Genomic DNA, 13,110 nt, shown 5'->3' with positions numbered 1-13,110 from the left:
TTTAAGATACTATAAATTGACTATGAAGACTTTGACTTTAGAATCTTCAATCCAAACAGAATTAAACATTCATATGCTTAAACTGCAGCAATACACATCCTCATGCTTCGGTGTTTAAAGCCAGTCACTGTCTGCCAAAGGTTAAAGAAAATTGCTCACAGAGCCACATGCACTTACTTCTGAAGTTCTGAAACTAGCTATTATCAAGAGTACAGCCTGTTAGCCAACAGACATGCCTGCTCTTGAGCTGTAACTCCCAAGTTCCTTATTCATAGTTACTGAAGAGCAAGTTTGATAGATTTTGTATGTACCTGTATCATGCATTCAAACTGGTACATACAAAGGCCCAGTTCAGCCATGCTTGGTTTAAAGAGTTCTCGTAGTCTGTAATCTTGCATTAATTTAACAAACACACAGAATGCCTCTTCTTCTGGCATCTATATCAAAAATAAAAAAGCACAGTAAAGACTCTGGACAAATATAACGATATATCAGAGTAAAAGCCCAGGAGGATTTAGAGTTGGGGTTAGAGTTGTGTGTGCATGTGCACACAGTGGAGTGGTATTTTTGGTTGTTGGTTTGTTTTGAGGTTTTTGTTTTGCTTAAGGGATTTACAGCCAAATACTCCAATGAACTTTTGTATATATTAAATTCTAGCAAATAATTTCTAAACTGAAATGGAGGTCTGTAAGTTTTTTATTATATACCCCACTTTTTCATAAACCAAAAACCAATAATACAAAGGCAGCTTTAAGATAATCAAATCAACTGTATATGAGGAGATTCCATGTAATAGAAGTGAAATGAGAAGTTCACTTATTTTTAAAGTATCACTCACCAAAATAGCTCAAAACCCATTAATCCTACCTTAGCTCTGAGAAAAAAAAATACATTCTCCAACTCCTGTACAGTATCTTGGCAAATAGAATGACACAAAGTAAATTTCATTTCATCTCCAGACTAAATAGCTGCCCGTGACAACATTGTAACAAAATTATGAAGGAAAACCATTGCAAAAATTCCCAATAAATCACAACAGTATATTATGCATTCTAGCATAGATTTTAAAAGTTCACAAATTTTAAAGTATTTTTTACCTGCATAAGCAGTAATCCAACTATAAAAGCACTTCCTTGACAGTATCCAACCTCACGATCCACCAAAGAGTAAGCCTGGGAAATAAAGTTAAAATTCTTAACAATTAAAATCTCATTATCAATAAAAAGTAATCATAACTCATCCTGCTATGTTGTTAATGACTTATTCTTCCTCTCCCCAAATCCAACAAGGGCAGGCATCCTATCCAGTTTTAGTCAGACATTCTAGCTTCTACCTAGACATTCTAGTCAGACCTGACATTTAGTCAGACATTCTAGCTGCTACAAACACTGGTCTCTGAGCACTTACAACGTTAAAGCTAAGGCACACCTACCAAAAATACAGGCAGTTTTCAACTACAATTCAACAGGAATTTGCCGAAAGAGACCACAGGCATACAAATCTCACAAAGTACTACGTTTATAGAACAGACCAGACAATGGTTTCATTGTCTTCAATGGTTTCATAGTTGTCTTCAGAAAAAATATATGTTGCAGGTTTTTTTTAAAGATGAATGAAATGTGGTGATCCCCATGCAGGTGGCATCTTTGGTTGAGAATTATGGAAATTATTATGATTTGGAAACCTGCCAACTTTTCTGTTGAAACTATGTTCTATGGAAAAGTCTGATCTTCAAAGTTTAACCTCTAGTGAAGACGAAGTAATGCAAGCAATGCTACGTTGGCATTTTCATTTGAATGCCAAATGAACCGGAACAACTGCACATTAGCGTGTACCAGCCATTTGCTCCTGCTGCCATGTGCACTTCCTCTTTTTTTCAGAAATACCTACAAACTGAATACTAGTTCTGATTGCCAATGTTCTTGTCTTGGGCAATGCTGTTTTCTTTAATTCATGGCACACTTCATTCCATGACAGTATCAGCAGTTAGTCTGTGATTTGATCTAATGGCAACTTGGTTTTACTTTGTGAGATATAAAAAAACTTACAAGAATGCCATTGAAACTAAAGTGGGATTTGTTAAATCATTGCAATGTCTGTGTTTTAAAAAAAACTTACAACACATGAATCTGGTGCAAGTTCTCTATATACACAGCAATCCAAGCTAGTGCCTGTTCTTGCTAGTATATCTTCAAGGGCTGAAATACCAACTCACCTTCATTACGTTGAACAAGACCTCCTGCCCAAGGCTATCTTTTTCTTTGAAAAAATCATGTTCGGGGTATGTTCTAGCAATGTCCCTTCTTATTAATTTTTCACAAGGAGAAGTCATTTTTAAAAGCTCTGAATACTGATCCTTAATTGGCATGCTTTGAGCACTGCATAAAAGTTGCCAAACAATTGCTCTGAAGTGATGAGGTATACCTTTTCGAACCAGCTCCTAAGGAACAAAATATCAATTTATATTTCCTGAAAATATTACAAAAAATAAACCTAGAGAAAAATCAAATTCCTCACAATTTGAGAAAAAAATAACATTACAGCAAAATAGTATTCATGCAGTTTATAACATCAAATTCAGTAGGATTATTAACAAAAGTAAGCAGTCTCTGAATAATTTTTAGTGGCTAAATTAGCTACTGAAAGTAGTCCCTTATCCACGGCAAGCTATGTGAAAAACTGAATAGTCAAGTAATTTTATACAAGAACTTCAGTTAAACAGAATTTAATACAATGTCTACAGTTCATGAAAGATTACTGAAGAAAACTCCCTAGTAATATTTCTAGTAATTGAGATCTAAGAAATCACCAACTAAAAATTACTTCCAAAATTGGTAAATGACAAAAAGTAGAACTAAGCATAGCACAGTCAAGTGGAACAAAAAATTTGCACAGTATAACTGTCATTTAACAAACTTGACAAGTTGTGTCTAATTTCTCTGGTGTGCCAGTATTTCCAAGCTATCTTTTAAGAAAGTATTTACATGCAGTTTCAGACACTGGACCAAGAAAACATTAAGTTTACACCTACTAAATCAACTAAATGTATTTTATCTTTTGAAAAAAAAATCTGCTAGATATTATTATTATACAATTCAAACATGCCCAGATGAGTAGACCTAAGAACTGTTACTTGTCCTTTAAGAAATCACAAGGACAAGTAGTCTTGTTGCTTGATCTGCAAACTGAGAAATAAGTATTATCCAGGAATTTAACAGACTGTCTTGGTGGTATGTTTTGTAACTGGAATCAGTCTGACCTAGAAGATTGTCTCTCCAAGACTATTTCCTTTATGCACCTTAAGAACTTTTTGTACCTTAAGAACTGTTATCAAGTATTCTTCTTCTAAAGGCTAATTTCTTTCATTATTATTTATTCTGAAGCCACAGTAATCTCCTATTCTGCAAAGCTTCCTCTTCTTCCTGTTTGTTCCACACATTTCTCCTACTTCTCCATCATTACAGTTAATAAATGCTACACTGATAACTTTCAAAGATACTCTTGCTTTCAAGTTTTTTCTTAAGCTTGAACTCTGCTGCAGGAGTTTTGCATCACTGACCTCCATTTTCTACTATCCCTAAGTTCTCAATCCATCCTTCTTCAGAACTACCACAGTAATGCCACTCCAGCAATTTCTCCTGCCTACAACACAACACAAAGGGCTTTTTCCTAAAAGATTCCCAATCTACGAGACAAGAACCCTAACATATCAGCTTTACTTAACTGTCTCTATCCTTTGTCAACAACAGAATTGGACTGTATGTCAGTCATCTAAAGCCTCAAGGGCTACTAATAAAGCAAGAAACTTCTTGCAAATGCCTCGTTAATGTACCTGATTGACAGAATAATAGAGTTAACCTCTCCAGCTTTCCTAAAAGGAACAGCAGGAAAACACATCTGCTAGGCATGTCATGTGAACTGAACAGCAGGACTGAAATCATCCTTCATAAACTGCTCCATATTGGATTTCCATCCATGGAAGTGCTCTATAAACAAGAAGCAAGTTCTGAAGTAGATTGAGAGATGTAAAGGATGGAACACATCACCTTTGGAGGAAGGTATAGACACATCTAAAACCTAAAACTTACCAGATTTCTAATAACCTAAGACCCACTTTTACAGCCAGGACAAAAAGACACATATGCTGCTACCTATGTACATACTGGCACAATCAGGGAATAGGTGTGCATGCTCTGATATTCCACCATAAATGCAGACTCACAGTTAAGGTTGACTTTCAACAAAAAAATACTGAAAATTATTTAACAGCAAAGGAAAACTTGGCTAGTTTTCAATATAATATTAGATAGCAATATGATTAAATATTCCCTCAAAGTTAGTCAAATACTCCTAAAACTGTACTTGGCCAGCTCTAAAAACAAGTGATACTTGTGAAATGTTCAAACAAATTCTAACTAACCAGACCTTCTTATTACCATCTCACTTTTCCTTTCTCTTGCCAGGTTCCTGTGGCCTTCTTTTCATGGCCTTTTGGAACACCTTTCCAGAAACTGCTTTCCCTATGCAAGCAGGAAATCTTTAGTTCATTTTCTTCCTTTATTTCCTCTCTCAACTCATGTTCTCTCTTCACAACTGCTTCATATAAAAGATACTTTACTTTAGCCCATTGTTCCGCCTTCCCACAACCTATTCATAGACACATTTCAAACTGTTCAAAAGACCCTGACACATTTGTATTCTGCACATAAAACTACTGACTACAGCCAATAAAGAACCAAAGCAGAACAACTTGCCTTCTAACAAAAAAAACCCCACACTGCTGTGCTTGCTGCCACTAAAACATGGATATGTTCAAATGCACTAAATGCTTTTCAGTTTGAATTTAAAGTGTAATTGAGCTCCACTTCTGTACATGACCACAACTAACCCAGACTGGACACACTGCTCAAAATTCATCCAATCCATCCAGAATTTAGAAACTATGTGTTCTTCTGCCTAAGGCTATCTCTGGGATCAACATACTTGGCAAGCACAAAAACCTAAATTCACTGCAGCCTTTGAGTAGAATTAATTATTAAGAATGCTTTAAAAAGTGAGCTGCTCAGGATATAGCAGCATAGCATACATATACATAATCATAGCATGAAGCTATCAGATGCCCTAAAGTTGATTTTCAGTAATTCCATTTTTGGAAACATAAAGCTAATCATCCCTGTACTCATGGAAATCTCTCATCAGAGGTAAACTGAAAGCTTTATTATTCAAGATACAGTAAATGCATCTGGTTTTCAGCTGTGTGACAGCACATAGGAAGGTTACAAAGGAAGCACTAAGGCTTAGGGATGAAAAGATTCAAATGGAAGTTTGTATTACATATTTATTTTAAAATAATAAGCCCGTCACAAAGATAAAACAGTATCACTTATATCACATTAAAAATATATCCAAAAAACAGTTTCCAGCTTCTACCTTAACTTGCTTTTCTTTCTTCTTCCGTACATCTTCCCATTCATTCACAATCCTTCCCCACAGGATCCATGAGTCTTCTTCAAGATGGCTGAGATTGCTAGAAGCTGATGAACTAGATACAAGAGAAGATCCACTATTTCTTCTTGACCCATTTACTGATCGTAAGGATTTGCTATCTGTTTCCAAGAGTCTGCAAAGAAAGCACACAAAAAACAAATTCAAGTTCTTCTGATCAAAGGATCACACTACTAATTGTTTTCTTGACAAAGAACACACCCAGAGGTTCAGTGAAACAATTTTTACCAGCATGGATTTGGACTAAATGTGTAAAGAACTGTTCAACATTACTGCTTGCTCTTGAGATCACAAGTAAATCTGCAGACAGAACATTTCACATTGCAGCATTTTAAGAAACAGATAAAAATGTCACCCACAGCTGTCATGCATCAGACTGACAAAGAAAACCTAAGGAAGTCAAATATCCTCAATGACAACATCAAATGTCAAAGAACTTTTAAAAAAATATAGTCATTTAAAAGACAAAGTCTTTTAAAGTCTACCTTTAAGTCTACCTGATTACACTTTTTTTAAATTGTCAGTGTAAATAAAGACAGAACAATTAAAACCTTTGAAGTAATTTTAAAACAACTGACATTTGCTGACAAATGTTCACAAATCTATTCAGTGTTTTATAAATGCACAGGAGAAATCCCAGACCTACAGACCAAGCGAGGCAACAGAAGTGATTGATAGAGCTAATGAATGTGTAATTAAAGTGAGGAGTTCAAACGTGAGAACCTCTGGGGTTATCCAGCAGCAAAGCATAAACAAAGATGTGTTAAATGCTAGACAAGTTCCTGAGGAGACTTCCCTGTGAGCTGGCTGCTGTGGCCATGGACTTGGCAAAAAGGCAATGCTTTGTTGATCCTCAGCTAATATTGAGGCCCATAAGCAGGGAAAACTTTTTTAGACCATGTGCTAGGTAAGAGGAACAATTCAGACTAACTTCAAAGTGTTTCGCTATGCCAAGAGTTTCATTTGTGCTTTAACTTCTAAGAATTCCCACATCAGTACGTCAATAATGTGGTTGAATAATTTCTCAAAAATTAGTATGAAAGTTAATCCCACAGCATTTCAGCAAGATCAGGTTAGGTTTTAGATAATAAACAAAATATAACCCAAGGTATATTATATCTGAGGTGGTATGGAAATCTCAACATATCTACAATTTTTAAGCCATAATAAAGATATTTATACTAGCTTTCCCCGTTCCCAGCTTTCACCTACTGATGTTTATGAAAGTAAGGGAAAAAGTAATTTAACTCCTGGAGACAAATAGTACAGATCCTGCAGGAGTATTTTGTTTGGAAAAGAAAATACTCAGGGGAAAAAAAAAAAAAAAGAAAGCAAGCCTTTTCAAGACAAATTTTAATTTGGGATTTTATTTTTAAAAACAAAAAATTCAAATAATTTTCCATTTATTAATGGAATGCAAAAAATCGAGTTTTGAAGAAAATACTTCAAAAATTTACTTCAAATGTTTAGAAACCTGGGTTATACTGATCCATAATGAAAAATTAGTTTGAAACGCCTTCTCTCAATCCAAGACAATGCCTAAAGACCAAATTCAAAGTAATCACAGAGAAAAAAACATAGAATAAACATTAAGATTACAAAAACAAGGTTCTAATGAGACACTTCCAGTTTCCACAGGTTTCTGTAGAAGTTATACTAAGTTTCTGTAATTTGACCTTACCTGGCCAAACTCATTGTCCTTAGATCTGAAAACAGGAAGTTCTTTTCACAGTAAGTCGCAAGTGCTGTGACGTTTAGCCACTGTTTTCTTTCATTTAAAACTTTATAAATGATTTACTAATGCCAAACAGTTACAACAGGACTCTGGACTGAGCTTCCTCTTCATTTTGTGGGGACTTTCATTATAATTAGATTACATAATGCTACAAGACATAGCTTGAAACAATTTGAGTTCTTCTCTTTTCTGTTACCTAATTCATATTCTCCTTCTGACATAAAAGCCTACAAAAAACCCAAAACCTTTACAAACATCCACAGCAGCAGTTCTTCCAGCAAGCAGAAAGAATGGTTCCCTGTGAACAGAGTACAATTGTCAACAAAGTGCCACTGTGCTAAACTGCAGATGCAAACTGTTCTGAAGCTACAGTGCAGCCAGCATAAGCATCAAATTTCAGTATTAAAGGGCAGTATCTCACCAGCAAAGATACACTTGATAGGGTAGCCTCTAAACAGAATTCACACACAAGAATAATGTGAGAATAATAACATGTCTGGCTAAAATTAAATAAAACCGGACAAGATTGGCTACTTTATTTACTAAATGAAGAAAGCTGATTTGAGACAGAAAGCCCAAGCTCACGTTCTTCTTGCAACAAGCCAGGTAGTCTGACTGCAGGCCTTAACGAGAAGACTCTAGATGTAAAGACATTACATTTCAACACAGATAAGCAGTCCAAAGTACAGTTTGCTTTTCAAATACAAGCTAGCTGTTTTGTCATGAACAGACTAGAAAGCCTCAGATTAAATGCAAATTAGCTTTCTTTAAAGTGCTATTTAACTATTTTTTCGCTTCTTTTGATAATTTTTAATTTGCACAGCAAAAATTACATGGAGTTCATCTTTGAAGACAAGGAAGAGCGTATCAGGTGGTTCTAGAAGCTTCCTTCTATTGTCAAAATCTGGACAGATGTATCAAATTCCCTTCAAATTCTGCTGCTATCAGGCTGCAGAATGTAGACATGAGAGAAGACATGCCAGGTGACACATAAGCATTGCTTCTTCTCCAGTTACTCTCTTCCTCCATTGGAAGTTACTACCCTCAGAAGTGACTCAGCAGAAAAAATAAACAAATAAACTGACCAACAAAAACAAAACCCCAAGCCAAACAACCCCTCCCAACCAAGAATAAGAATAATACTATTAAAAAGGCACCAAACCACACACAAAAAACTACTGCCAAAAGAAAACCACAAAAAAAAAAAATCACCAAAGAGCAACCCCCTCTCCCCAAACCCACCAAACAAAAAAGAAAAATAAACTCAACAAAAAAACCACACAAAACAAAACAAACAAAAAAGCCAACAAAAACCACACAAAAAACCCACCCAACCCAATCAAAGATAGAGTACCTCAACTGCCTCAGTGCAAAGGCCAGCACACTCACAGAAGATGGAACAGAAGCTAGTTTGAGCTAAATTATCAAACCTTGCACTTCACTACAGCTCAGGGACAGCCATCTCCTGTAGGTAACAAAGCCCTGCAGCTACCTGCCAAGTCTGAAAATCTATTTGGAGCTCAAGTTGTTTGCAGCCAACCTCTCAAAAACTACTGAAACATACTTTTCAAATACAACCAGATTTTGCAAAAGGACAGATGACTTTGGAGTCCTACCTCAAAAGTGCAAAAATGAGTATGGCTTCTAGAAATTCAGCATTAGGAAATTATACAGTCCAATTTAATTTCTTAGTGATATTGTGAATTTGCATCACTGTGCACATCAAGAGCAACTGAACCACCTGAAACTTGTATCTTGAATTGTACATGGGGCAGATAAATAGGCACCCATGGAAAGTTTATCATGAAAACTGTTATTTACTAAACATAAAAAGGCAAGATGAACAGAAAATATCTGATTAGGAATGTACTTTTAATTAATTTAAGATATTGTGCATGCAGCACCACTAGTGGAACAGTAAGAAGGTGGCTGAACAGGGTTCTGTCTCTGTACATAGCAGACTATTAGCTGAAACAAGAACTGGATAAAAGTGGAATAAAAACTGAGAAATATTTAAGATTTCAAGAAATTCATAGAAATTATAGTTATAATCTTAGAAGGTAAGAAAGTTATACACAAGTCTCATTCCTGAGATGCTCTACTTTAAATTGCATACTAAAAATCACAGTGTAATTTCTTACTATTAGAGGCAGCTATAAACACTCCTGTAAAACTGTAAGAGAAAATCACCTTTTAGAGTTCCACAAAAACATAACTTGTAAAAATACAGCACAAAAATACAAATTCTTAAACCTCTGGGCTTTCAAATTGAAGTGTTGTGCCATGAAGTTTTAACTAATTCCCTTTTAACAGCCTCTATGATACAACTGCAATAAACCAATTTTAGTCTCATTACCGTACTTTAAAGAGCAAAGTTTTCTATTCACCTGTTCTGTTCCTCAAGTTTAGCAAGTAATTCCAAGTCGTCTGGGCTCAGCTGTGTTGGTGAGGATGGTGACAGGGCGGGTGTGGACAGAGTGGTGGAGGGGGATGTGGTGTGCAGGGAGGCAGATGGACTCGCCACCTGGCTGGCCATTTGACTGACGGTGTGCGATACCGTGTTCTTCACCCATGAGAGAGTGGAGCTCAGCTTGCCTGCAACCTTATCTGTCGCCACCTGTATTGACAAAAAGAAGAAGATGCAAAAGTTGTCCTTTTTAAACTCCTTTTTTCCAGCAAACCTGCTGCATGGAACAAAGGAAAAAAATATATAGTATGCACAAAGCAACACTGAAATTATTTATTTCTCCAGGACCCCAAGGCTGTCAGAAGTAACACAAGCATCACCAGCAATACAGTATTATAGAAGTAACATGCAAGTATGTTGCTAATCCACAAAGACAAACCCCGAGAAACTCCTGATGTATACTCACAGAGCTCATCTCTGCAGTACAGAAATACCACAGGATCCAGGATCAGCTCCGACTTCCCATTATAAAAATAAATAGAAATAAAAGCTTATTTTAAAACATCTTGATAAACTAAAATAATGGCACAGAAACTGTAGAAATATAGATATAGAAACGATCAACTACTTTATTGATAGACACTGAAGCAGAATACCAGCGTAACCCCCCCAGACCACCCACTGCTCACCTTCACTAATCCCTATAGTGCAGCACAGAAGAGTAGGGGCACCACATTTCTTAATGTCAACACAAAGCATCCTCCAGCACTGTCAGTGTACAGAAAACAGTCACAAAGAAGCTATGCCCATGAGTCTACAACAGCTGAAAGTCTCACAGTAAGGCATCACACTCTCTTCTTTTCCCACTTTCTCTTCAGGTCACTCCTACACCAAGTGTCCTTGATCCCCAGTCCCACTGCCAGTGCCTGGACAGACCCCAGGGTTTTGGGGAAAAAGCAAGAGGTGCTGTTAGAGTAAGGGAAGCAGTGGGCTCAGGAAAGCAAAGGTTAACTGGTGCTGATCATTATTTGCTGCTAGTTCTTGACCAGGGCTATGGAAAGAAGGGCAGCTGTTGGGGGCATCTTCCAGTAGACCCCTCACTAGAGCTTCCCTTCAGCATCTGAAAATATATAGGCTTTGATATACAGTAATTCAGAGTTTAATCCTTCCCCAGCCCAACTCAGAGGAAATCCAGATGCACCAGAGGAAGAGGTAGCTGCCTAGCAAATGTTAAATCTTCACAAAACCAAGGCTGAAGAGGAACTTCTGAAGTAGTGCTGCTGGTAACTATTTATTTTGAACTTTGCTGATTTCCTCAAAACACTGAATTACTCAATGCCACAAGCAATTCTGCAGTACAGCCTATAAATAATTACTAAGATACTAAAGACACTGAGATACAGGGGGAAAAAATCCCTTCCCAAGATCCTCCAACAGAATCTAATTAAAGCAAAGTTTCAACTGAAATAAAAAACTCCATCTCATCATACAGCACATTTATCTGAAGCACAATATAAAGACTGACTGATGGCTGAAACAGGAGCTTTTATTTGGATACAATGCTACAAAGAACTTTCTTGTCAATCAAATCCAGCAGTATTTTATTTTCACTTTATAGCAAAAAGAAGACACACAACACAGGCCAAACCCAAACAAGTGGTACTCAACCTTCCCACTTATTCTCCAACACCAACACAACAAAACAAACACACACCTAAGAGCTCTCCCAGAAGACTAGAAGTTTCCAATTTCCATATGCTTAGCATTCATTCTGAAAATATTATTAAATTTTACTAGAAGTCTTCAGAAGCAAGGATGCAAACCACAGGTGGGAATATTAAGATACCAACATAAGCATCAGAAAGGTTCTTGTCACTGTTGGACAGCAAAAGTCAGATATATAAAAAGAAGAAAAAAGGAAAAAGAAAAAAAACTCACAACAACCCAAAATACAAAAATCTCAACACATATATTTTAAATATAATTTTGGAAAAAAAATGCTTCCAACACTAGCATTTGACACCATCCTTTATAAAAGAATGAAAATTACTAGAGGTTTCAAAATTCTAAATTTAATACGTGTATTAATATTTCACGTAGTCTATATCCTTTATTCACTATTGCTATGAAAGGATAAATTACTGCTGTTCCACTTTGAATAAAATCACATTATAATGAAGGTAACTCATACGTCTCACTTAAGACTGATTATTTTCTCAAAGGCTTTAAACTGCTTAAAATATCACAAGTAATGCAACTATTCCAAAAATAAATGCTGGCAGAAACAGGGCCAATCTTAATACAGTAAAAATTACTGCCATACGCAGCAGGCTTTAGGAGTCACCCACTCTAAGAATCTTAGGTATAAGGATTAGAAAAGCAATGATTTTGAGTAATATCCTATGTGGTGTAAACAGGAAGAAAAAACATACATTCAGCGTTTATCTTTACACAAAGTTAAATAACTGGGAAGACTTAAGGCATAGAACAAAATTCAAGGTCAATCTGGCTTACAAATGACGAGGCTTACACTGTACAGTAAGAGAGCTGAAGGGGGGTGGTGTAGCACCAGAAATCAAGAATCTTGCTAACATTCATTCACCAACATACCACTGGGCATTAAAAAAAAATAACTCAAAAGTGTGAAGAAGACAATTATGTGAAGAATATCAAGAAGTATGGTCAAGAAAACCATGCAAGACAGCAGTTAAGTCAGTCAATGTGCCTAACAATATTGTTTCTCAGGGCAGCTCAGAGGTGTATTAGAATGTATCAGAAAATTAGTACCCCAAAACTATTTCTAGCCAGCTATCTGAAAACATTGACACACAGAACAGGCAAAGTGCACAACTGCCAAAAGCAAGTGTTTGAACATCAAAAGGCCCACAGCCAAATTTGCATCAAAAACATATGAAGAATTTGTTTGGGGGAAAAAGGTTATGGCAGTCACCTAGGGCCAACCAAAATTAAGAAAACACAATTCTGATCTAACAGCTAACTAGTCACACCTACATCCTTTTTGCCAGGCTTTTCCAGGTTTCCTAAATATGTAAAGCCAGCTCTCTTAGCTTGTCAGCATCAGTGAAGACTCCTGAACCATGACATAGAGGTATTTAGCTATGTTATCATCATCCATTTCCCTAAACAGGATACAGTAACAGGATTTTTCATATTTCATCATTTCACCTATCTTAATTTCAAAATGTATAACAGTGGCAGATTTCAGAGTTAATCTATGAAAAGTGATTTAAAACCTTCTAGAAAACAGGTCACTGAAATTTGAAATTGAGAAAACCTTGGGCTGTATCCCAAAACACCTGATCTGAATAAATGCATACTTCATTAATAAAGAAGATTCTACATATTTTTATATCTATGGCTCTAGTAAACTGACTGCAGAACTCCATATGCATCAGAACACTAATTGTCAAATAAGTCATATGCAGTTTTTAGCGTTTCTTTC

The 13,110-nt window shown here is 36.2% G+C and overlaps 1 protein-coding gene and 1 long non-coding RNA gene across 14 annotated transcripts in view; one reads left to right on the top strand and one right to left on the bottom strand.

The window, feature by feature from the left end:
* EVI5 (ecotropic viral integration site 5) overlaps window positions 1-13,110 on the bottom strand; it is a 78,180-nt gene that overhangs the window by 52,644 nt on the left and 12,426 nt on the right. For 7 of the 9 annotated variants that reach the window (XM_086901906.1, XM_086901907.1, XM_086901909.1 and 4 more), the window contains exons 2-6: window positions 9,628-9,857; window positions 5,431-5,620; window positions 2,216-2,440; window positions 1,098-1,172; window positions 312-437 (exon numbers count right to left, since the gene is read on the bottom strand). In XM_086901906.1, the coding sequence (XP_086758032.1) occupies window positions 312-437; window positions 1,098-1,172; window positions 2,216-2,440; window positions 5,431-5,620; window positions 9,628-9,857 (846 nt within the window). Of the gene's footprint in view, window positions 1-311; window positions 438-1,097; window positions 1,173-2,215; window positions 2,441-5,430; window positions 5,621-9,627; window positions 9,858-10,113; window positions 10,166-13,110 lie in introns of all 9 variants that reach the window. The other 2 variants (XM_086901908.1, XM_086901910.1) reach the window with 1 other exon arrangement.
* The window catches only part of LOC111932799 (uncharacterized), a 77,130-nt gene that overhangs the window by 61,135 nt on the left and 2,885 nt on the right, over window positions 1-13,110 (top strand). For 3 of the 5 annotated variants that reach the window (XR_015290431.1, XR_002866337.2, XR_002866338.2), the window contains exon 6: window positions 10,822-10,930. The exons of 1 other annotated variant lie outside the window; for it this stretch is intronic. This is a non-coding gene — a long non-coding RNA (uncharacterized LOC111932799). Of the gene's footprint in view, window positions 1-9,992; window positions 10,115-10,821; window positions 10,931-13,110 lie in introns of those variants that run through there. One more of the 5 variants, XR_015290433.1, reaches the window with a different exon arrangement.

This window comes from Cyanistes caeruleus, chromosome 9 (assembly GCF_971803275.1).
Source record: "Cyanistes caeruleus chromosome 9, bCyaCae1.hap1.1, whole genome shotgun sequence".
NCBI classification, from domain to species: Eukaryota; Metazoa; Chordata; class Aves; order Passeriformes; family Paridae; genus Cyanistes; species Cyanistes caeruleus.
This window is presented reverse-complemented; position numbering and strand designations above follow the sequence as displayed.